Genomic DNA, 23,480 nt, shown 5'->3' with positions numbered 1-23,480 from the left:
TCTCTCTCTCCTCTCTCTCTCTCTCTCTCTCTCTCTCTCCTCTCTCTCTCTCTCTCTCTCTCTCTCCTCTCTCCTCTCTCTCTCTCTCTCTCTCTCTCTCTCTCTCTCTCTCTCTCCTCTCTCTCTCTCTCTCTCTCTCTCTCTCTCTCTCTCTCTCTCTCTCTCTCTCTCTCTCTCTCTCTCTCTCTCTCTCTCTCTCCATGCGTTCACATCTATCTGTGTTTTCTAATCCGCAGTAACTCACCCTGCAACATCGCCATTATCACAAGCAGTTTGAAAGCAACACACACACACACACACATCTATATGCCCACAATAACAAGAAGACCAGAATACTAGATTCTGCAAATATCAATAATTTGTAAAGACCATCTTCAATTGATGCATCACAGCATGTGAGGAGCTGAAGACTTTCCATGTAAACAAGTATTCTTCTTTTATCAGCCTTGAAACTTTCAACTTCAGCTTACGTTACTCTCATTCTTGTTATTAGTGCGACCTTGAGGCGTAATAAAGAAGTGACATGGTGAGTCAATAAGCAGGAAATCAAACATCTGCACTTGGCACCAGCGTGTCAATAATGGGATTACACCAATCAGGACGATGACGTGTTGTAGTATTCATATTTGGTACCATCCCGATAAGAGACAAATGAATGCATGTTTGTCTGCAGAAGACATGTCATGTATTAGCCGTGAAAGACTCACAGGTTCCTGAGATTGTTGTAGTCGTGCAGGTCTTTGTCGTTGATGGAGGAGAAAGCGCTCTGGTTAGCGATGTAGCTGTCAGGAGATACAAGAGTGTGTCAGGAGGCTCATTTGTTAACAGGGAGGAGGAAGCGTACACAGAAGCATTCGAACAAGACAAAGCAACATAATAAAGCCAGATCATTCAAACTGTTGGAGGCCTGCAGCTGATCAATGAACCTGGAAGAGTTTGTTAGATATAAAGAAGGAGGCTCTCTCTCCCTCTCCTCTTTCTCTCTGCTGCACTAGAGCAAGAGAGAGGAGATGATTGTGGGCAACTCCCTCCAGTGAATGAGTGTTACTGTGTGAACAGGTTTCTGCAAAACAATGTGTACTTAACAGATCTTTGAGATCAGATGTCCGAGAGCGGCTCACCTTCAGACGGAACAAGCTGTGACTGTCACAGCCGAGCTCTTTGTCAGCCTTGCTGCTGCACATGTCACAAGGTCATTAGATGATGCTTGAATGTGGCAGGCACGCAGAGACCCCGGCTGAATAAATCCTTTCTCATTAGAATCAGTGATTTCCAAAATGGGTTCTTCACAGTAAGTGGTTAGCTTCAGTTTTCATTTTCCACTTCTGAATTTAAATCAAAAAGACTTTTTGGTTGATGATGAGGATTTTCAGCAAAGATTAAAGACAACTGCTTAACCTTCAAATACCTCATAGCAGGTGGCCTTGAAAGGCGCCATACAACACATATCATATACACGTAATCACACATCCCTGCCTTCATTTTCTGTCTGATCTCTGCCCTTCCCGTCAAATAAAGCCAAGTTGACTGAAAAATAAAAAAAATGATGCTTTTCACTTTGGGTGAATGGTGACATCATCGCCTAACGCTGAGACCATCTCTGTTTTTTTCAGCAGCAATAATGAACGCTTCTCTGCATCCTTGTGTTAACTACTAGAGAGGAGTAGTGCTTGAAGTAACCTCCATGTGTCTATTTGAATACACAATTACTACTTGTATGTTTGGATAGTTTCTAAGGTTGTTACATGTTCCTTCACACTGCATTACCTATACTTTATGTACTTTCCTCTCTGTTGTTGTATCTTAAGGAGGCAGCTCCCACAAATATGAACAATATAAATATGATTGAAGTTTGCGTTCACTCAGATGAGATTCTACTTTATTGTCATTACACATATTCAAGCGTAGGAGAAACAAAAAGAGGTGTGCCATCTCACCAGAAGTGCAATAAGCAGATAGTGCAGGAATCTATCTACAAAAGTGAAGAGAATTGACAGATAATGTGAATTAAATAAATGCTAGAAATGTAAGTATATATAAGTGTAGGTGTATTCTGCACATTAGAATACGTAGATCAATGTTAAGTAACAAGCTATTTGTTTGCAAGTTTTCTTTTATACTTAAAAGAAAATACTTACTCGTTTATGTAAAACAAAAAAAGATAATTGAACTGCTTGTTATTCGGTTTAAGGAGTTTACACTGTACACTTTTAGACTCTGTGTTTCAGTCACATGTCCAAATAATCAGGATGTTCAATCAGTCACCACAGACGGGGACACTAGAACCTGCTGTAGCTCCCTGTTTTTCTTTTCTTTTTCTTTGCAAGGTCGTTTGTAATGAAAAGGTCTGACGGTCATCAGTCATTAGCCAAACAGCCAGTCAGTGTCTTTCACCAGACTGCTGCTTCATCTTGCTTAAGTTTGACATCTTGAAGTATTATGCTCTTATAGAATGTAATATTTTAAGTAAAAGACAAAATTGTTTTAGCACAAGACACATTTTTAATGAATACAATTTGTTTATTTAAGCAAATAAAAGGGAAGTATTTAGTTATATCCTCCTTATGGTTTTACTTATCTCTACTCATTTTAAGTTCTTTCTGCTCATATTTTCTGAAGGCTTTATAGAGTATTTCAGTTAAATTTACAAAACAGTTTGTCATTTTGCTTAGTTCAGGCGTACTCGATTGAAAATATTGAGTAAATCTATTCATGGTTTCTTTCACTTGATTTCAAAGCTTTGAAATTTACTCAATATTTGTGTGTAAAAATGTTTCATTTAAATTAAGTACTGTGCAGTATTATTTTTTAGGGTGTTGAGCAGAGGGAAAGGATGACATTCCTTTATTTGAAAATTGTTTGGAAATAAATGAAAGCAATGACAGAAACTAATTTGATGAAAGGAGAACCAATGATTCCCTCTTTTATGACACTCACATGTCGGTGATGTTCTCCATCTCCGCCTCGGGCTGAAGGACCGGGAAAGAATTGATTCCCCGCACAGGGTCCACGCAGGAGATCCTGGTGCTGCTGCAGGAGCAGGACGACGAGCATGCCTCCGAGGACATCCAGGGAACCCCCGAGCCCACAGCCACCCCGATCATCATCAGCCACCACCACGACCACCAGCAGCACCACCGCCACGACCATGACCCTCTCCCCGACGAGAAGAGAGCACCGCTCCCGGGTCTCCAGGCGCTCATCTCGGGTGCCAACTTCAGCTATATGGCTCGCTGAACAGCCCCACGGCCACGGTACAGGGTGGCTGGGATCAGCCTCGGTCCAGCCAGTCAAGGAAGGGAGAGAATCAAGTCAAGATCCGAGGGTGAGGCGGTCAGTCAGCTGTGACCACACTGACTGACAAGACGGTGAAAAACCAGAGACGATGTGAATACTTCCCCGTGTGTTTCCTCCAGAATCTCCAGTCAGTCACTCAGTCAACACTGAGACACTGTCAGGTGTGTTCTCTCTCTCTCTCTCTCTGAGTGTGTGGATGAGATGAGAGGTTGGTGGTAGTGATGGTGGTGTGGGCTGGGTTGAAGACACAGCTCCAGAATGAATGACAGACAGGATAAGGAGCCAGGCACTATGTAATGGGGAGGGGCTATTGAGAACTATGAGAGGTGTAATGAAATTTGACCAGAGAATTATTGATAAGTAGAGTGGGATGACCGGGTGAGAGCACACTGTTGACAAGGAGGAACCAAAAGATAGCACGGCTTTATTGAAATTTATTAAAAAAGGATATAAAAAAAAAAACAAAAAAACAAAAAAAAAAACCAGGATAACAACAAAATACCCACAAATAAAAATGCTAAAAGTCCATAAAAACACATGGGCTAAAAATGCTTTTAAAAAAATGGCACCGTCCCCTTCCTCCTCCAGGCAGTAACTCTTCTTCTGGTCACACACACCGGGTCACCTGCAATGCAAAGCATATACGCCAGCACGGGGATACGAGACTATTAGGGCCTTAGGCTACAGGGTGGAGTGTCGCTACAATACTTACACTCGAGGCAGAGTTTCCTCTGCCCCTGCGTGTGTCAGGCTTCACAACACTCCTCCACTCAGTCTCGATCACTCCCGGCTGGCTCCCGTCCTCTGCACGCTGAGACACCTGCGCGGAACAACAAGCGGCAGTCAACGTCCTAACACAGCGGCTTCCTGTCTCACTTCTCTCCGACAAGTGCTACTATACGGTCCCAAAGGGTACTTACACGGAAGGCAGAGTCCTCCTCTGCCCCTGCGTGTGTATCGCCTTGCAGCACTTGCGGTCTCAGCGTGCGTGGTCCCCGATGCGTGTGCCGTCCTTCGCCTTTACTGCTTGAGCGGTGGTACGCGGTCTTCCTGCTCTCTTCCTGCTCTTCCGGTTCCGTCCCCGTCCCCGTCCCCGTCCCCGTCCCCGTCCCCGTCCCCGTCCCCGTCCCCGTCCCCGTCCCGTTTCTCTTCTCCCGTCCCCGGTCTTTCCGTCCTCGTCCCCCCTTCTCCGCTCTGTTTGTTGCTTCCGTCCTTTTTTATGTGCATTCCTCCTCACCAACACAGGTGCGCTGATTTGAAGGTCTCCGGGATTGGGGCAAAGTCATGTGATCAATTAAGTCGTGCAGCATGTGACTATGGCAGTTCTTATGATATAAATGAAAAGTAAAAATGCACTGCAAACAATAAAAACACAAAAACACTGCAAACGATAAAAAATAAAAAATAAAATGCCGTAACACTTTATGCTGGATCACAACTACGATGAGGATATCAGAGCAGGTCACGTACAGAGTGATTCCTCTCTGACCCCTTGCCTTTAGGGAAATGTCACTTTGCTCTGCTTGCAGAACGGGTCAGGTACAGAGCAAAGGGGTCTCTTGCTCAAGGGTACCTCGACACAGCTGCGTGATTTCTTGTAAATTGTGCAGTCGGTGGGGTGAAAGGCCAGCACGCTCTGTGACATGTTACTCAGGCCTGTTGAGTAAGTGAACGAGGTGTGAGCGTCCTAGAGGAGAGGTGGAGCTGACTCTTGTGTTAGAGAGGTTATTTCATTTATCTGCTTGCTGGCTTCACACTATGTCCATAAATGAGATAGAAGGGTCTATTTATTTACAGGCTCTAATTGCCATAATTATCCTCATCATCATTATCATCAGGTTGCTCCTTTTCTTCACCCTTCAATTCTAATGTGACATTGATGTCTCCTTTTCTTCACCCTTCCTTCCTATTGTTACATTGATGTCTCCTTTTCTTCACCCTTCCTTCCTAAAGTTACATTGATGTCTCCTTTTCGTCACCCTTCCTTCCTATTGTTACATGGATGTCTCCTTTTCGTCACCCTTCCTTCCTATTGTTACATTGATGTCTCCTTTTCGTCACCCTTCCTGTGTGCTTAGCTTGCTGGAACAGAAAATGGAGACTTTCCAGGCGTGTGTGGCAGAGCACAGAGACCTGATTCACCTGATAATACACCTGGTTTTAGTAGCAGCTAAACTATCTTTGTGAGCATCCGTTAAAGTGTAACTCATGACCCTGAATGGGTCAAGGCCTCGACATTTAAAGAGTGTGTGAACAACTGGCCCAAGTATCAGTCAAACTCATTTCTTCATTTGTACCTCTTATGGTGGGATTTTATCGAGGACAAAGACTCTTATTTTCTTTCTTCAGTACTTCAGATTTTTGCAGCCACATTCCCAATATTCAAATCGTTCCTCTGATGCCACATTAGTGTCACACAACTAACATTCCCTCATCTTTTTAAGGCATCATGATTGATCAGAAACCGAACAAAGAAAATCGTCATCACAGTCAATACTTCCGATAACTCCTTGGCTACCAGAGTACCCAGCATCCGTTAACCCGAGGGGCTTCAATATAAATCGTAAGGCAGTTTAAAATCAATACAAGTGTCAAGGTGATACGGTGAGCGTCAGCAGCTGCAAAGAAAGATTTTCAAATTGAGGACGCACCACCGTCTTTTAAATCGGAGGTGTGGAAACATTTTGGCTTCCACACGGCAGTAAATAAAAAGAGGTGAGAAGATAACAGACAACACAAAAACTGTGTGCAGAAGACGGGGAACTTTTTCAGTCATCTCATCAATTATCTACAGTCTCATTTAAAAAACAAATCATCTGTGAGAGAATCGTATCGTGAGTTGAGTGAATCTTTACATGCCTACTTAACCGTGATTCCAACATTGTCTGGGAAGTCAAATAAAAAAATCATGTTTTCTTTAATATGGTGATAACACCATTGTGTCACAAAACACATTTGTTTAATGTTTTGATAGTTTGTCCATTTATTGGTGAAAGAATGACGTAAAATGTTGACATGCTGGATGACATCTCATCCAATCAAAGAACAGATTTCAACACTTTCTGGGCTGTGTGATGGTAACAAGAAGGTTCAAAGACACACAGAGCAGAAGAATGAGAGACTGCACATAGATACTTGAGTGATCCCGAGGGGAATTCAAAACACATACACAAATATGAAAGCAGAACTAACACTGGATGCTGATTTAGTATTTTCATTGGTTATTCTTTAATGAGGTGAAGTGGCAATGAATAAATAAATAAATAAATAGATAAATAAAAGAAATCTGAACATAAGGAAACATCATTCAAGCAAACAATAACGTATAGAGTTATGCTGATTTCCTCATTCATGATGATATCGACATAAATAGCAACGTAAAGTACATAGCGTGTTTGTTTCTGAGAAGACAAAGGAGGTTTCATATACTATAGTAATCAGAATGAGTGAGGAGTGAGGCACGGACGTCATAAGCAGGACTTGTATACATAATGAATCACAGTTAACTACAGCAATGCACAGATGCTTTGTAGTAACTTGGACCAACATGTTATATTTAATGTTTTGGCACAATGCAGTCGAGCTGTTGAGAGCTGCAGCCATTCCCTCCCCGCCATGTGGTGCGTGTGGTTTCTACCAGCGAGAAGCTACCATTCTTCAAGCAGCTGGAAGAGCAGCTGTGAGCAGCTCGCTGCTGATTATTGAAACTTGATGAAGGGATCAGATCATTCACAACATAACCAGGATGAATGCTGTTTGGGGAATTTTCTGCCTTGGGCCCCAACAGACTTCAAAAATGCCATTGCGTTTGAGCAAGTTTTAAACAACCTTTTCACCAATGGGAATCAATCGCTTTTTAACCGACTTACTCTCGCACCTCTTGATAGAAAATCAAATTCATGGTTAAATCAAAATTAGCCTGCAAAATTAGGCCTTCATTTACAATTGTAAAAAAAGTCACTTTTTATAATCTAGACATTAAACACAACAAAAGCGAACAGTAATGAACATGTTTGTCTTTCAAAGAAAGAGTCACACTTTTGGTCTGTTTTTTTTTTTTCTTCACCACACGTAGCTGTAACTAATGCTCATGATGTGTGAGACAGCTCACACACGTTGGAGGTTTCTCTGCCTCCTCTGATGGGGGAAATTGATCATTAGTGGAATCAGCACGAGCACTGAATTCAAACCGAGCAGAATAAAAGAAACAAGAGCAGGTAATGGCAAAATGGAAGACGGACTGCTGCAAAAAAAAGGAAGGTAATGAGACCAGTTCTGGAATACTTCAGTGGCAGATACCCGAGCAGATAAGTTAAAAATTGAGGCAGAAGCAGTGTTATTATTTGGGTTTTTGTTAGTGTGTGCACTTTTGTTGTTTGGTTTCCCTGTCTGTCTTCTCCTCCTGTGTGCTCCCCTCCCCCCTTGATTACCATTTGTTTCAGCTGCACAACCAGGTGTCACTCATCCCACGACTCATCAACTCCTCCTCTTAAACCGGCTCTCCACATGCAGCCGGTGCCAGATTATTGTCAACCCTCCGTGGTATCAAACCTCTAAATCAGGCTCCCTTGTATTTTGATGTTCCTCGTGACTTGCTTGTACTTACCCTCCTCTTGTTCGCTCCTCGTCAGCTCCCAGTCCAGACCTACCTGCCCCTCGTGTCCTGTCGTGTCCTGTCGTCTCCTCTCTCTCTCTCTCTCTCTCTCTCTCTCTCTCTCTCTCTCTCTCTCTCTCTCTCTCTCTCTCTCTCTTTCTCTCTCTCTTTCCCCCCCTCCCTCCCTCCCTCCAGGATAATGTGTGCGTTGCTGCTGGTGGCCGTGGTGTTCTGGTTAGCACTGGACACAGCCCAGCAGGGGACCAGGCACCTTGTATCCTTCTTTGGTTTGCTGCTCTTAATCTTCCTAATGCTGTTGTTTTCCAAACACCCATTTAGGGTAACACACACACACACACACACACACACACACACACACACACACACACACACACACACACACACACACACACACACCTGATGAGTAACTTTTTGATAAGAGGTGTGTAGGTTTGAATGCTGTACATGTTTGTTACAGTGGTCTTGGCAGACTCTTCTTTGTGTTCGGTCTGTTCATCCTCAGGACCACATCAGGTTTGGAGGCACTGCGGTGGCTCGGAAATCTCGTAGAGGTAGACTCACACAAACACCAGCACAAATGATTTTTATGTTTCCTTCTTGTGGTTGTTTCAGCTCCTTTTATAATGTATGTTTTTGTTGGTCATGAAACCTTAGTTCTCTTTACTTTTAATCATTTTCTTTTTGCTTTACCCTTTTTCTTTTGCCTCATTTCATCTTGACCTTGTTTTCTTGATTCATTTCCTTTTTTTTTTTTGTTTCTTTCCATCCAACCGTGTCCTTAGCTTGTAACCTTGTTTATGACCCCGGTTAATGTGCCCATTCTCCTCCTTTTTCATTGTGTTATTTCCTCATTTACTGTGTGTGTGTGTGTAGGTGTGTGTGTGTGTGTCTTTGTGTTTTTTTCTTGATTTTTGTCCTCGTCTACAGTACAGCAAGCCCTTTGTCTTCCTAATTTGTAATTCATTTATTTTATTTATTTATGTAAAGTACTTAACATTAGTCGTTCAGCTTTTTTAATTGTCATTTCTCCTTTTCTTTCATTTGTGTCCTGTCAGTGTTTTCCCTATTCTACCATTATTAAGCCTACATATGTTTTTGTTGCTATATTATCTGTTTTATTAAAGCTCTTACTACTGACTGTATAAACATATGGATGATATGACAGCTTCCCAAAAGAGATGTAGCTCAAAGCTGCAGTATAGGCCCGCCTCCACCATGTTAACAGATGGTACAAGGGTCCAACTTTCAAATCATCATCGATTTTTAACATTTCTTCTTTCACTTTTCTAAAGAGTTGAGTTTTTTGATGCTATAAAAACGGTGTAAAATGGCGTGTTTGACAGCTCTGTTGACATGTGAGGCTCCTGCAGCGCGGTGTGCTTCAAACTAGAAGAGCAGAGGAGGAACAGTGAGAGACAATATATCGAACACTGTGACGGAGCGGCTCCATCACTGAGTGCAGGCGCACACACACCAACACACACGCTGACACGTACACTGACACACACACACACACACACCAAACTTTCCCCTCTGCCAATGCTCCTTATCGCGCAATTAAACACATCATCTTCCTCCTTCCCGTTCCATAGCGCGACCAAGGGTGTCATACATTTATATCAACTTTCAGCGCACTCACCATTCAGGGCGTTGGATGCACGGGTGAGTCAAGTTACAGAGGAGGTAACAGCTTGAGGAGGAAACGTTTGTTTGCTCACTCAATACTCATGTTGGAGTTTTGTTTTGTAAATATTTCTTGTGAATATTTTTTTTCTATTTTTTTTGTTTGGGATTTTTCACATTTCTTTTTTGGAAATATTGTGCACTCGTGGAGGCCGGTGAAAAAAAAATCCAGCAATCACAGTCTGCGACTTCGTCTGTACCCCAAACTTTTTTGGGGGTGTTTAATAAGAGAACCCCGCCACAAACACTAACACAAAAGTTCTTAAACTTTCCATAGACCGTCATCGTGTCCCGTCATAGAGTCTCTGTTTTGAACCGACCCAAAAGTCTGTTCTGCTGTGAACTGGAATGACCTGAGGGAGCCAATGTGCTATTCGTAAGGTTCAGGCTTCACTTTGTACAACAGGGTGAAGTGGAGAGGCTTCGTCTATATTTATACACAGTCAATGGCACATTCACAAATAATTGTCCTGAATCTCAATTTAACATAAAAGGTTTAAAATATTTAAAAGATAAAAATTTACCTTGAATTCTTTTTCAAAGGTTTTATGTTGTTCACTGATGTCGGGTCTAAGTTTGTGTTTGGTGCCAGTTATACAGACCATTTCTTGGTCTGGTATGACACACACACACACACACACACACACACACACACACACACACACACACACACACACACACACACACACACACACACACACACACACACACACACACACACACACACACACACACACACACACACACACACACCTCTGAATACTTATTATGATCATTAAATTGGACTCTTTCAGGTGATGCCAATATTGGTATTTATGAGCTCGGTCATCTCCATCCTATACCACATCGGCTTCATGCCCTGGCTGCTTCCAAAGGTAAGGCAGAGGGTACATGGCTCCTCTCCAGTTACCAGACCAGTTTCCGGACTTGGTCCGTGCCGGGACTTGAACCGGCGACCCTCCGGTTCCCAACCCAAGTCCCTACAGACTGAGCTACTGCCACCCACAACTAACACTCCCACAACTAACACTCAAACATCACCCACCTCTGCCAAAACTTCTGCTGACACAGCAAACAAACATGTTAGAGGAGGCACCTTACTGTAATTATACAATCCTGTGACTTTACACATTTGTTGTTTATTCTCTGGTTTTAGGAGCTGACCTGAAAGTCAGTGAGGTCGACCCCCAGCTGGGACAACACCCTCGGTATCTGCGTTGTAATTCCTTGCTTTATTAAACCTTCTGGTTTGTTCAATTTGAACCTGAGTCTCTTCTCTCTCTTCTCTAAGAAAACCAACACGCACAAGGTGACTTCAAAAACCCAAAACAATGGACACTGAGCCGAACAACGCTTTGGCATAAACTATTGCTCTCGTCTGAATTCAATATCTGTCCGGATCAGCATGAAGAATAAAAATTTTTTTTACATGAAGCATTTTTCCTGATCAGGCTTGTCGACTATGAGCACAAAAGTTGTGGTCTGTGTTTCTGGTATCATATTGTAAATTACCCTGGGATTCCCAACTGTAACAGAAATCATCAACATTTATTTATTTTGAATCACTGAGGAAATGATATGAATCAGTAACTTCATTCATTCACTCACAAATCAGCCAAGCTCACATCCTGCTCTGTTGTTTCAGACAGAGTCACCACTCCTGATCCGTAGGTTAACTCTCTCGCAGATCCATGCCGTGATGACAGGAGGGTTTTCCAGCATCGCCGGTACCATCTTAGGAGTCTACATCTCTTTTGGGGTGAGGCAGTGGACAAAGAAGTGATTACAGATTCACCAAAATATACACCTTTTTTTATTGTAATATACAACCTACAACTTCTGATCACACTTTATATGTATGATATCTACATGTATGTAATAAAATCAAGGTTGATTCTTTTGTAAGATTTCGAAGTCACTGTGATCGTGATACAAGTCAATTTGATAACATGGAAAGTCAAGGATGGTAGGAAGAGCAAGAAGCAGGACTTTGGGAATTTTCAGCTTGATTTGATTGTTTCTCTGTGTAGAGACTAAAGCTAAAACTAGATTAGGGTTGGACAACATTTTGAGTTTTAAAAAATATCAAAATGTATTTTCAAACGAGATATGACTGAGAGTGAGATATTGTATAATTCAATATATGTTGCGATATAATAACGTTACACATTTCTTCCATGCAGCCCCGTTTGCCCATTTCTCTTGCTCTGCTTCTCTCAGTCTAAAAGTGAAACTCAAATACCACCTGAAAAACAAAATACACAGCTGCTTGTCATTTTTTTATGCAAGAAACTGGTTTGTTTTGTTTTCCATTCTTTTGTAGGGAGGCTTTTTGATTCAAATTCAATATTTCACAAATGGGTAGTTGATTTCTGTATTAAGCTATATAACCCGTGTCCCCATTCAGCCGAAACATATCCAGATTAGATATTTTTCTATATCACCCATCCCTAGCATGGGGCATAAAATCTCAATATAAAGGAGGCGTTAAGGTTTCTGTTCTTGGACCTTTCTTTTTGAAATCAAGTAAATGTAGAAATGTGCTTTTCATGATGATTTTTAAATCCTGTCTTGACTTGACTGTGTTTACTGTATAAACACAATGACAAATGTTCTGATTGATTGTGCTGTGATGTTGGACAAAAATCAGCTGTTTGGTTAACAGAAATGCCATAAACATCTTTTTTTGTTGTTGTTTTAAAAAAACGAGGATGTTCACTTTAAATGAATAAATCAATATAAAAAAATATAAATGAATGTTGTCAGTTTTAAATTATGTGCCTGTTTATTAGGGCTGCAGGAAGGAAATTCAAAATTGAATTATATTTGAATATTAAAAATGTTAGCAACGTTCAAATGCTTCATTGCCATTCGCTGATGTCATTTGGTTGTAAATAGATAAGTGGTTAAAATGTTGTGGAAATCACATGAGGATGTTAATGTTTCTTTCACGGTTTTACAAAAGTAGTCAGTCAGGGTGTATTTTATTAAAAACAAAAGTGCCCTTTTCCTGAATGAGGCCACGCCCCTTCTAACAGCCCGCGAGCAATACGTCGTGTCACGCAGCGCACGCTGAACAACATTTGATTCACGGATGTGGATGTTAGTAATAAATTGTTATCTCCACTCTCTGCAACGTGTCAACAAGCTGTGCTGAGTGAGAAAAGCCAGTGTCAGTGTGTTGTAGAACCCCACCTTCCTTGTTCCCCGTCCGTCAGGATGAGCCACAGAGAGGGAAATAGAAATGGGGAGTTGGGGTAAAAATGGCGGGCTATGTCGCGCTACGTCGCTCTATTTGGGCCAAATTAAAAATACTACGGGCAATGCTTTCATCCAAGGGAACGTCATTATGTGCCAAAGCTACATATCGAAAATTACATGACATATGGGCGCAAGGTTTCCAAAGTAATTAGTAGATAAATTGTAGGAATGTCTGCAGCCCTACTGTCTATATAAAAGATTCTTTTTCTCTTTTTAGTTGACCAGTGTATTCTGCAGCTCCACACAGTATTCAGACAGGTGTAGTCGTACTTTGAAATAGTCACATCTTAGTGTGGTGCAAATTTAGTTTCGAGTAGTTTAGTTTGCCTGGAAAAAAGGTGCCTGGAGAAAGGTGGACTGATGGAGAAAAAGAAAGAAAGAGAAGAGCTTGAGTATTATGAGGCTGATGATGCGGGTGGATATTAGATTGTCATGTAGCAACACTCCAACCTATGGAGAGGTGGATGGAGAGGATGAGAGAGAAACTGAATGATGGAGATGAAGTTGTCCTCCACCAGCACTCCAAAGAGCACACAAAGGAAGACAAGGAGAGAGAAGGCCGCTGGGATGAAGGAAGCACATGGAGATGGACTGAGGAAGGCTGGAAATAGATTGATAGGAACTGGAGTTTGGTTGGATGAAGAGAGAGGCACTTAGAGGAATGGATTAGAAAACACAGATAGATGTGAACGCATGAAAAAAAGATCAGAGGAGAGAGAGAGAGAGAGAGAGAGCTATTTCTCCGTGTCCATCCTATGTCATGCTGCCATGTAATTTTCCCCCTCCCCCCCTCTACACACCGTTGTATTTAGGCTCCTCAAATTAGAAGCCAGAGTGAGAGGCATCTCCTTTTTCTTCAGAAACAGATTGAATTGAGTAGCTTGAAATCAGAAGGCTTGAAAATGAAGAGGGAGGGAGATAAAAGGACTGCAAATAAATATCGATACTGCAGAGCGACACCTGTTGACAAAAGCCAATTACACAACTGCAAACCTATAACAAAAAGATGTAAAATATATAGGAGGAAACAGAAACTACAAATGACTATAAAGTTTTGTGCAAACAGAGAATGAACGATTTCTTCATTTTTCAACAGCCAGCAAGCAGAAGTGATAAACCCCCAAGTTTCTTAAATCCTTCTTGTTAGTAGTTTTCAAGAAGACTTACTAAACCACTTCCTATCTCAAATAAAAGAAATCAGATGCACGATTTTTTAACATAATGGAGGGCTTAATAATATATAATTAGGCAGCATTATAGCGTAATAGAAAAACAAACATGGTTGCAGGTCAAGACATTTGCAAGACTGTGATAATGCATTCTAATGGACATGCAACAGTTAGCATCCAGCTGCATCATTTCTGATCAGCTCCATTAATAAGACTTCATAATGTCCCCACAGACATCCAAGATGTGTTTCTCGTAGGTGTGATTGTGCATACATGAATGGCTCATTGTGATTGTTGGTATAATTTTGCCTTCCAGGCCACATAACCCTGTTCCTCCCTACAGCGAGTGCTACAGCTTTCTGTGTGAGTGTGTGAATGTGTGATTGTGTGAGTGTGTTTGAGCGTGACAAATGAAATTCTCTCTTCTAATACCAAAGCACGGTAGCCTAGTGGTTAGTGTGCTCAGCTTATGTACGAAAGCCTCCGAGCTGGTTTCAAACTCTATTCACTGTTCTCCCTCCAAAGAAGGCCTAAGAAAATCCCAAAAATAAACAACAACGATGCTAGCTGTTAGCATCCTAATTGCTGGAACAAGAAGTCCTTGATTGTTTCAATCATCATAACTTTCAGTCGTTTCTAAATAAAAAATATGTATATTTTTTACATCAATGTAAATGTCTGTATTCAGCTGATAATCATGAACTTATTGTATTAACTCCTATTCTAGAGTAACGTAGGTCTTTATTGTCCCAAACATTATTGCAATGACATGAAAAAAAACTATTAAATGCCACGTCAAGCATTATGAGCCATAATTATTATTTGTGTTGCACAAGCATCATTATGGGAAATAAAAACATTATATTATGATTATATATGATCAAAAATTGATTTTATCTTATGTACATATTACATAGTGAAGGGGACTCTTCATTAAAGGTGTTAACTGTCATGTTTTGGTCTGTTTGTCTCTCCCCACGTGTGTCTGTTTGTTTCCCTGTCTGTCACTCCCTCTGTGTTCCCATAATTACTCAATCAGTGTTTGCAGGTGAGCTCCACAGGTGTGGCTCATCCTAATCAGCTGGCTCCTTCCAGGAGGCCAGCGCCAGATTCTATTTCGTATAGGCTTCGCCCTCTAAGGCTATCGCTATTGGGTTTATCCCTCGCGCGCATGCGCAGCACTGAAGAGTTGTAGTCCACGCCCACCCACGATGTGGGCCCCTCCCACGGTCAACCTGCCGGTATATAACCGGAAGGGACCATGTGTTCTGTTCCCTCTTTTCTTCAGCGAGTAAGTATGCAACAAGCACCTGTAAGAGAAACATAAATTAACCATGTCTACCTCTTCCATCCGTGTGTGTCCAGAGTGTCAGACCGGGTACATCATGCCGGCTGATTCCCACCGTCTCTGTGAGGCCTGCCTTGGGCCAGAGCATGCCAGCCTGGCTTTAACTTCACGGGCAATGGGTAGCAGCTGCCTACGCCTTCCCCGTGATGACCTGCAGCGGAGAGCGGAAGCCTTCGCTGTAGCTGCAGAGCCGGTGTGGCAGGTGGGGGAATGCACAACGGAACGGGAGATGGACATGTTGGACCATGGAGAGGAGTCTGCGGATTCACCGTACTCCATCCGTGGGTCAGTGTCAGGGTTCCCATCCCTCCCCTCTCCCTGTCGCTAGGGCTGGAGGATGCACCTGACACCGTCGCCGAGTCAGATTGCCCAGGCTTCCCTGGGAATCGGGCTGCGAGCGGCTCCCGGCCCCCGCCGTCGGTGGGGACCGGGAGCCGCTCGGATCGTTCAGAGAGCCGAGTTAGATTGCCCAGGCTTCCCTGGGAATCAGGCTGCGGGCGGCTCTCGGCCCCCGCCGGTGGTGGGGGCTGGGAGCCGCTCTCGGCCCCCGCCGGTGGTGGGGGGTCTGCTTCAGGAGCTGCCGGGAATCATTAGAACGGCTGCAGCCCGACGGGGCCTCACTGTGCCGGTGGCACGTGAGGTGGAGCCGATCGATGAGATGGCGGGGGATTTTCCGCTTCTCCGGCCGGTCCGGCGAGACCCGGTGTGGCCGCGGTTCCCGGTTTTGATCCCCTATCAGGAGGGGGCAGCGGCGGATCCGAGGCTCTTGAGGGCTCCGGTCTCCACCTACACTTCCATCACAAAAGTGGGGGGGGTGGCGGACCGTGGGTTCCCTCCGGTGCCGCCTTTGGAGGCTAACCTGACGGCCGTTTCGGGGTCCGGGCCGGGGGTTCGGGACGGCGTCCTGTCCCTCCTTCGAGCCGGGATCTGTTAACAGAGCGCCTGACGGACAGGTCGCACCAGTGTGCCTACCAGGCCTCTGCTGCGGCTAATAAAATTGTCCCTGTTGGCTCATTCCATGTCGAGACTGGCGGTCCAGTCCCACAATGAGCGTACAGCCAGCTCGTTTTTTTGTGCTAAGGAAACCCAGCGGGGCTGTATGAGCCAACTGCGACGTCGGCCGCGAGACACCTGCTATCTCCTCAGTCCTCTTTTCACCGGAGTGTTCCTCACTCAGTGAGTTCTCCGGCGGACAGGTGGGGGGGGGGGGCCATCATGAGCCCACGAGCGCTGGCTCGGCGCGTCGTGTGGACTTTTCTCTCCCGTCTCCATCCTGTGTGTGAGCCTCTGCGGGCTGCACGGGAGCTCGCTCCTCATGCAGTGGTCGGGGCGCTGACGTGGCTGATGGACAGGGGGCGGAGCCTCCTCTACATGTACGCCCGCTCTCGGAGCATTACTCCGTGTGGCGGCACGTATGTTCCCTGGACAGCTGGCTGGACAGACTGCTTCAACGGGGTTACACCCTGCAGTTTGCGTCTCCCCCTCCACGATTCAATGGGGTAGTGGAGACGATCATGCCATCCGGGGAGGGACGCCTGGCTCTTCGGTCAGAGCTGCAGGAGCTCTTGACGAAGGGTGCCATCTCCAGAGGGGAGCGAGAGGAGGAGAGCCGGGGTTATTACCCCGCTACTTCTCTCGTGCGGAAGAAGACAGGCGGGATAAGGCCCATCCTCGACCTGTCTTTTTCTAATAAATCGATTGTGGTCAGACCATTTTCATATGTTGACAATCAACATATGGAGTGTGTTCACCAGGACGACTGGTTCACGTCCATCGACCTAAAGGACGCCTACTTCCATGTCCCCATCCTCCCGAAACACAGGCAGCTCCTGCGCTTCGCGTCCGGTTATTTCCTGGCCCCACGCACTTTCTCCAAGTGCATAGAAGCAGCTCTGGCTCCGCTTCACCGGGCAGGGATGAGAGTGTTATCTTGTCTGGACGACCTGTTGTTACTGGCTCGCTCCAGAGAAGAAGTAGCTCTCCAGACGAGGGCGCTCGTGTCTCATCTGTCGAGCTTGGGGTTCATCGTGAACTGGGCGAAAAGCTCCTCCATCCCATCCCGGTCCATAATGTACCTGGGGGTGATGTTGGACTCGGCCGACATGTCAGCGCGGCTCTCCCAGCAGAGGATGGAGGCGCTGAGAGGATTATTAAGCCGAGTGAAGCCATGCAGCACGGTGACAGCTCTCACTGTCATGCGGCTGCTGGGCATGATGGCGGCGGCCCATGTCGTTATTCCTCTGGGCCTGCCCCACATGAGACGTCTGCAGCGGTGTTTCTTTGTTAACGCATCGATCCCCGGCTGCAGCGGAAAAACGTCTGCTCCGCGTTCCTTTATCCGCTGGATTGGATTGGCCCACTGGGGGAGTCCCTGCGTGACGTCAGCGGGGATTCCCTTGGGAAGGGCTACGACATAGAAATAGACCTAAAGGACGCATACATCCATGTCTTCATCCTCCCGAAACACAGGCAGTACCTGTGCTTCGCGTTCGAGGGGACATCGTACCAATACAACCGTCTGCCGTTCGGTTATTCCCTGGCTCCGCGCACTTTCTCCAAGTGTGTAGAAGCAGCTCTGGCTCCGCTTCACCGGGCAGGGATGAGAGTGTTATTTTATCTGGACGACCTGTTGTTACTGGCTCGCTCCAGAGAGGAAGCAGCCCTCCAGATGAGGGCGCTCGTGTCTCATCTATCGAGCTTAGGGTTCATAGTGAACTGGGCGAAAAGCTCCCCCATCCCATCCCGGTCCATAATGTACCTGGGGGTGATGTTGGACTCGGCCGACATGTCAGCGCGGCTCCCTCAGCAGAGGGTTGGAGGCGCTGAGAGGACTATTAAGCCGAGTGAAGCCACACAGCACGGTGACAGATCTCACTGTCATGCGACTGCTGGGCATGATGGCGGCGGCCCATGTCGTTATTCCTCTGGGCCTGCCCCACATGAGACGTCTGCAGCGGTGTTTCTTTGTTAACGCATCGATCCCCGGCTGCAGCGGAGACGTCTGCTCCGCGTTCCTTTATCCATTGTATTGGACTTGGCCCTGGGAAGGGCTACGTCACGCATCACAAAAGAAAAGAAAAATACAGAGAAAAAGTTTTTTCACAGACGCATCCCTCTGCTAAAAAAATCATCATGTGCTGATCAGCACAGACAACAGGGCGTCAGCCCAGCTTCTCGGCATAGCCAGAAAGCTGCTGGTCTGGGCGAGCACACGGTTACTTTCTCTCCGTGCTCTGTATGTCCCCGGCGAACTAAACCGGGGAGCGGACATCATGTCAAGGAAGGGTCCTCGTCCGGGATCTTGGACCCTTCATGCAGACCTGGTTTCCCAGTTATGGGAAAGGTTCGGCAGAGCAGAGGTGGACATGTTCGCAGCACGCGAAAATGCACAGTGCCCCCTTTGGTTCTCCCTGAGCGCAAAGGACGACCCTCCTCTCGGGGTGGACGCCTTTTCGCACCGGCTATGGCCGAGGACGTTCATTTATGCATTTCCCCCTGTCCCGTTGATTTCGAGCTTCCTGGACAGAGTGAGGAAGGAGAAGCTGTGCGCCATCCTGATCGCCCCGCTGCGCGAGCATGCGATGTGGTTCCCGTGTTACGTCAGATGACGTCAGGCGAGCCCTGGGAAATCCCTTGGAGGGGGGATGCCCTCTCGCAGGCAGGGGGCGTGCTCACGAGCCACCCGATCATCGGCCAGCGTCTCTGGGCTTGGCCGCTGAACGGACACATCTGGTAAGTATGGGGCTGGCTCAGGATGTGGTGCGCACTATTCAAGGCGCTCGGGCTGCCTCCACAACGGCATCTTACGCCGCAAAGTGGGCTGCGTTTCAACGCTGGTGCGGAGAGAGAGAACTCTCCGCTACTGCGTGTCCTCTGCCTCAAGTGCTTTCTTTCCTCCAGTTCTTAGTGGACCGAAATCTGGCATTTAGCACTATCAAAACATACACGGCTGCAGTTTCATCATACCACGAAGGTTTTGGTGACCGTTCGGTGTTGGCCACCCGCTGGTGAAGCGGTGTTTAAAAGGGGTACAGAGGCTTCGGCCGGTGGTGCGCAGCCTGGCCCCGCAATGGGATTGGCACTGGTGCTGCGCGCACTGATTGTGGCGCCGTTTGAGCCTTTGGATCAGATTCCCCTACGTTTTCTGTCGGCTAAAACGGTTTTGCTCTTAGCTCTGACGTCAGCAAAACGTGTCAGTGAGCTGTCAGCTCTCTCTGTGGCTCCGTCCTGCCTCAGGATCCAGGAGGACGGTAGTTCGGCTGTATTACGGCCAAACCCGGCGTTCATGCCAAAAGTCATCACTAGCGAGTTCAAGTCGCGAGTGATCACGCTGGAGGGGTTTTTTTCCCCCTCCCCACACATCTGGGGAGCAGGCGACCTCTCACCTGCTGTGCCCAGTGCGCGCTCTGGCATGCTATGTTGCGCGCACAGCTGCCATACGCTGTTCCAGCAGCTGTTTGTACACTACAGGGCACATTCTGTGGGACAGCCCCTGTCAACACAGCGGCTGTCACACTGGCTGTGTGACGCCATCACACAGGCTTATATCGCCTCAGGAGCTGAGCCTCCGGTGGGCATTGAGGCGCACTCCACCAGGGGAGTTGCTTCCTCGGCTGCCCTGCACGGGGGCGTGACGGTGGACGACATCTGCACGGCAGCTTCGTGGTCCTCTCCGTGCTCGTTTGTGCGTTTTTATCTACGGGATGCTTCCCGTTTTCTCAATGTCTCACTCAGTGCTCAGCACTCTGTCTGCGTAAGAGTGGGATGTTCCATTTTTCCCCCTGATGCTGTCAGGCGGAAAATGGTTGTTCGGGGTGTTGTTGTGCTTGTGGTACCTTCCGGACCCAGTGTGGCATTGACTACATCCTGCTTCGCCTCTAACCCAATAGCGATAGCCTTAGAGGGCGAAGCCTATACGAAATAGAACGTTAGTTACGTACTGTAACTCCAGATTCTATGAGTATAGGCGCAGCCCTCTAAGCGGTGGGCCCCACTGACTCCGTAACGGCTGAAGAAAAGCTCTTTATTGGGGAACAGAACACACGGTCCCTTCCGGTTATATACCGGCAGGTTGACCGTGGGAGGGGCCCACCTCGTGGGTGGGCGTGGACTACAACTCTTCAGTGCTGCGCATGCGCGCGAGGGATAAACCCAATAGCGATAGCCTTAGAGGGCTGCGCCTATACTCATAGAATCTGGAGTTACAGTACGTAACTAACGTTATTGTTCATCCCCAGTGGTTAGTAGCTCTCCGTGTTCTTGAAATTCAATACTCTGTGATTTAACTTGTATTTTTCCCTGTCGTATATTTGACCCTTTGTGTTTTTCTCCTTCTCAGTGTTCCCAGTCCTCCCCGTCCCCATCTGGCTTCCTCACGTGTGTTATTGTACATCTCGAGTCACATATATTATTGTTGCACACCTAGAGTCACGTTATATACATGTACACATAATTAGTGTCACATTAGTTTCATGTTCCACATTAGTGTCACTTATATTTCATGTTACATTATCACCGTGTCACTCGTAGTTCTAATAAATTGTTATTCCGTTTCCTTCTGTCTCTATTTCGTGCATTTGGTTCAATTTATTCTGAGACACAACATTAACGACCCCATTTACAGGTTTTCAACATGATAAGAAACTTGAGGAGGAGAAAAATAGAGATGTAGTAAAACCTCAACACAATCATACACTAAAGAGGCAGCATTAGCACCCTACTGTTTCTACAATTTTAGAAAAAAAACTGGAGAGACCAATGTGAAAACACTTTTTCAAAGGAGTGCCCAGGGTGTCAGACACATTTTCATGTCACGTATTGTAAAATAGAAACATAATGGCATAGCAACATGCCTGCAGAGGATATTTTTTGTGTCTTTGATTGGGTCAATATTCAGCCTGGCTTTGAGTTTCTGCTCTCAACAGCACGGAGGGACTGACACATTACAACACATTCACTGCATATGAAGTGAAAGCTGCTCACATTAGTTTTCCTTTATTTGCTTCTTTGCAAATCCTCAATGTCACAGCTATGACTTAAAAAACAAACCTGACTGATAAAAAGTAATCTTTAAGATTAACTTATTGTCCCTCATTGAGAAAATCTAGAAATATGCATAGATTTATTTCTTATTTATTTTTTGCATGTTTAACTGGTCTCTGAAACTTTTCTCCTTTCTGTTTTGCCTTTCCTGAAGAGCTGGCTGAGAAGAGACAAAATCAGGGGAGGGCATGAAAAATGACAAAAGTCCTCCATGTGTTGTATTACATGCACATGAAATTTTATCAATCTCTTCAGCAACATGTTTTTAGTATAACAATATAATAATACATTATCTATATTATATGCAAAAAAAAACCCAAACATGTTCATCGTGTCAAACTAATCCAGTTCCATCCTGAAGTTATAAAGTAAGACTGTTTCAGAGTTCAAGCCATGTGAAAAACGTCAAACACTGTTATTTTATTTTTATTTTTATTTTTATTTTAACAGAGAGAGCAGAGACTCAGAGTCGAGTTTATACAGGGAGAAAGAAGAAGGACAAGTGATAAAACATAAATAAATCTACAGTGGAGGATGAAAAGCGGAGAATAATAGTACTGCAACCTGAGAGCAAAGGCTGGATTATTTCTTACATAAGTGAATGTCTGGCCTTCACCAGCAAATTTGGCCTTTTTGTTTGTTTTTTTTCACTCGAAAAACACACACTTTTTTACCCTGTATGCCAGTCACTACGGCAACAACATAAACTGAATTGGTGTTCCGTTTGATTTCACTCTGATTGGAGTTCTGTCAGTGACCTTTTCTTGTCTGCCCGTCCTGTCAGCACAATGTAAAATACCTCTGGATTTTGTTGTCGTGTAGATGCCATTCAGCCAGTACTTCCTCTTTCTGTCGGAATTTAAACTACACACCTTCTAATCTCTCTCCTGGCGGATCTCATTTCCTCTAAATTCCTCTTTATCCCGATGGTTTCCTGATGGTGACCTTCAATTTCATATCCTGCCTGGTGAATCGAAGGCATTCACTCACACAGTCACAAACGGGTGCACTCACCGCATAAATGAACACCCCAATGTCATATACGGCCCTTTAAAAATGTGAGCATGCAGATCACCTAAAAATCACTGGCGGTAATCTCCTCCATGAATTAAAAAAAACAGGGATTCAGAGGCGGTGTGTAGATGTTGAACATCTGGATGACTTCTTATTTAATGCCTCTGACTTTGAAGAGCCACATTGATCTGAGCAGAACATCAGTTTGACATGCAGGTTAGGTAGGTTTGATGGGCGATAACAGTCAGTACGTTGCACGCACAGTTAAGTTCAGCTTCACATGTAGTCGACTAAGGCCCTGTAGTGTTTTATTCCAGGAAGACGAGCGCTGGCTGTGTGCTTGGGAGCGCTTGCATTAGGCGTTTGTGGACTGAGAATAAAAGCGCTGCCTGTCTCCATGACAACAGTCTGTTGATAACCACAGCTGTAGGACTGGCACTGCTCAATTGCTTATATTACTGCAGAGTTTATATTTGACATTGTTTTTTTGTTTTTTTTTATCTATTTTTTTATTATCCCAAACAGACATGGGAGAAAAGATGAAGCACTCCAAATAAAAAAAAAAACAACGCTGGGTGCTGCACTTTTTGTCCCGACAGCCAGAAAACAATCGAAAGAAGTCACTGACGGTCAGGAAAAACGCTCGCTGGATACATGGACTTCATGAAATACGTCATCATCATCGTTGTATGCTCCAGAATAACTAGTCTGTTAAGTCAAACTGACAGTATTATTCTTATGTGTTGGCCCTTAATGTTGGTCAAATGTAATGCACAAACTGCTATCCAGACCAAACCACGAGCCTGGAGCTCCGCCTAATGAGCCTTCTCTCAACTCTTCCCAGATGTAAACAAGCTCAGTAAACACATAGCATCTTGTCGAACAAGCACAGTTTGGCAGCGTTTTTATAACAGAAATTTATATAAAATGTATGTTGGCAGTGTCGGATTAAACTGGTGAACAGCCAAATTTAGAACAAGCACATGGATGTTAACCATGGCTGGCCGTGCTAGCAATGCTAACATTAGCCTCAGCAAACCAAAACACATTT

At 45.1% G+C, this 23,480-nt stretch overlaps 3 protein-coding genes across 6 annotated transcripts in view; 1 reads left to right on the top strand and 2 right to left on the bottom strand.

Moving 5' to 3' along the window:
- LOC306818856 (BDNF/NT-3 growth factors receptor-like) overlaps positions 1-23,480 on the bottom strand; it is a 151,517-nt gene that overhangs the window by 10,374 nt on the left and 117,663 nt on the right. The gene's annotated exons all lie outside the window — the stretch shown is intronic.
- LOC306818862 (BDNF/NT-3 growth factors receptor-like) lies at positions 512-3,579 on the bottom strand. Its single transcript, XM_079336592.1, has 2 exons — positions 2,938-3,579; positions 512-782 (listed from the first exon to the last, which is right to left on the bottom strand). The coding sequence occupies exons 1-2, from the start codon at positions 3,201-3,203 to the stop codon at positions 704-706; spliced, it is 345 nt and encodes a 114-aa protein (XP_079192718.1). The 5' UTR covers positions 3,204-3,579; the 3' UTR covers positions 512-703.
- The window catches only part of LOC306818859 (solute carrier family 28 member 3-like), a 145,764-nt gene continuing 131,569 nt past the window's right edge, over positions 9,286-23,480 (top strand). Inside the window, exon 1 of the mRNA XM_079336589.1 lies at positions 9,286-9,574. Within this exon, the coding sequence (XP_079192715.1) occupies positions 9,452-9,574 (123 nt within the window). The 5' untranslated portion in view covers positions 9,286-9,451. The remainder of the gene's footprint in view (positions 9,575-23,480) is intronic.

The sequence above is a fragment of the Symphodus melops genome (genome assembly GCF_947650265.1).
Source record: "Symphodus melops genome assembly, chromosome: 23".
Taxonomy (NCBI): Eukaryota; Metazoa; Chordata; class Actinopteri; order Labriformes; family Labridae; genus Symphodus; species Symphodus melops.
This window is presented reverse-complemented; position numbering and strand designations above follow the sequence as displayed.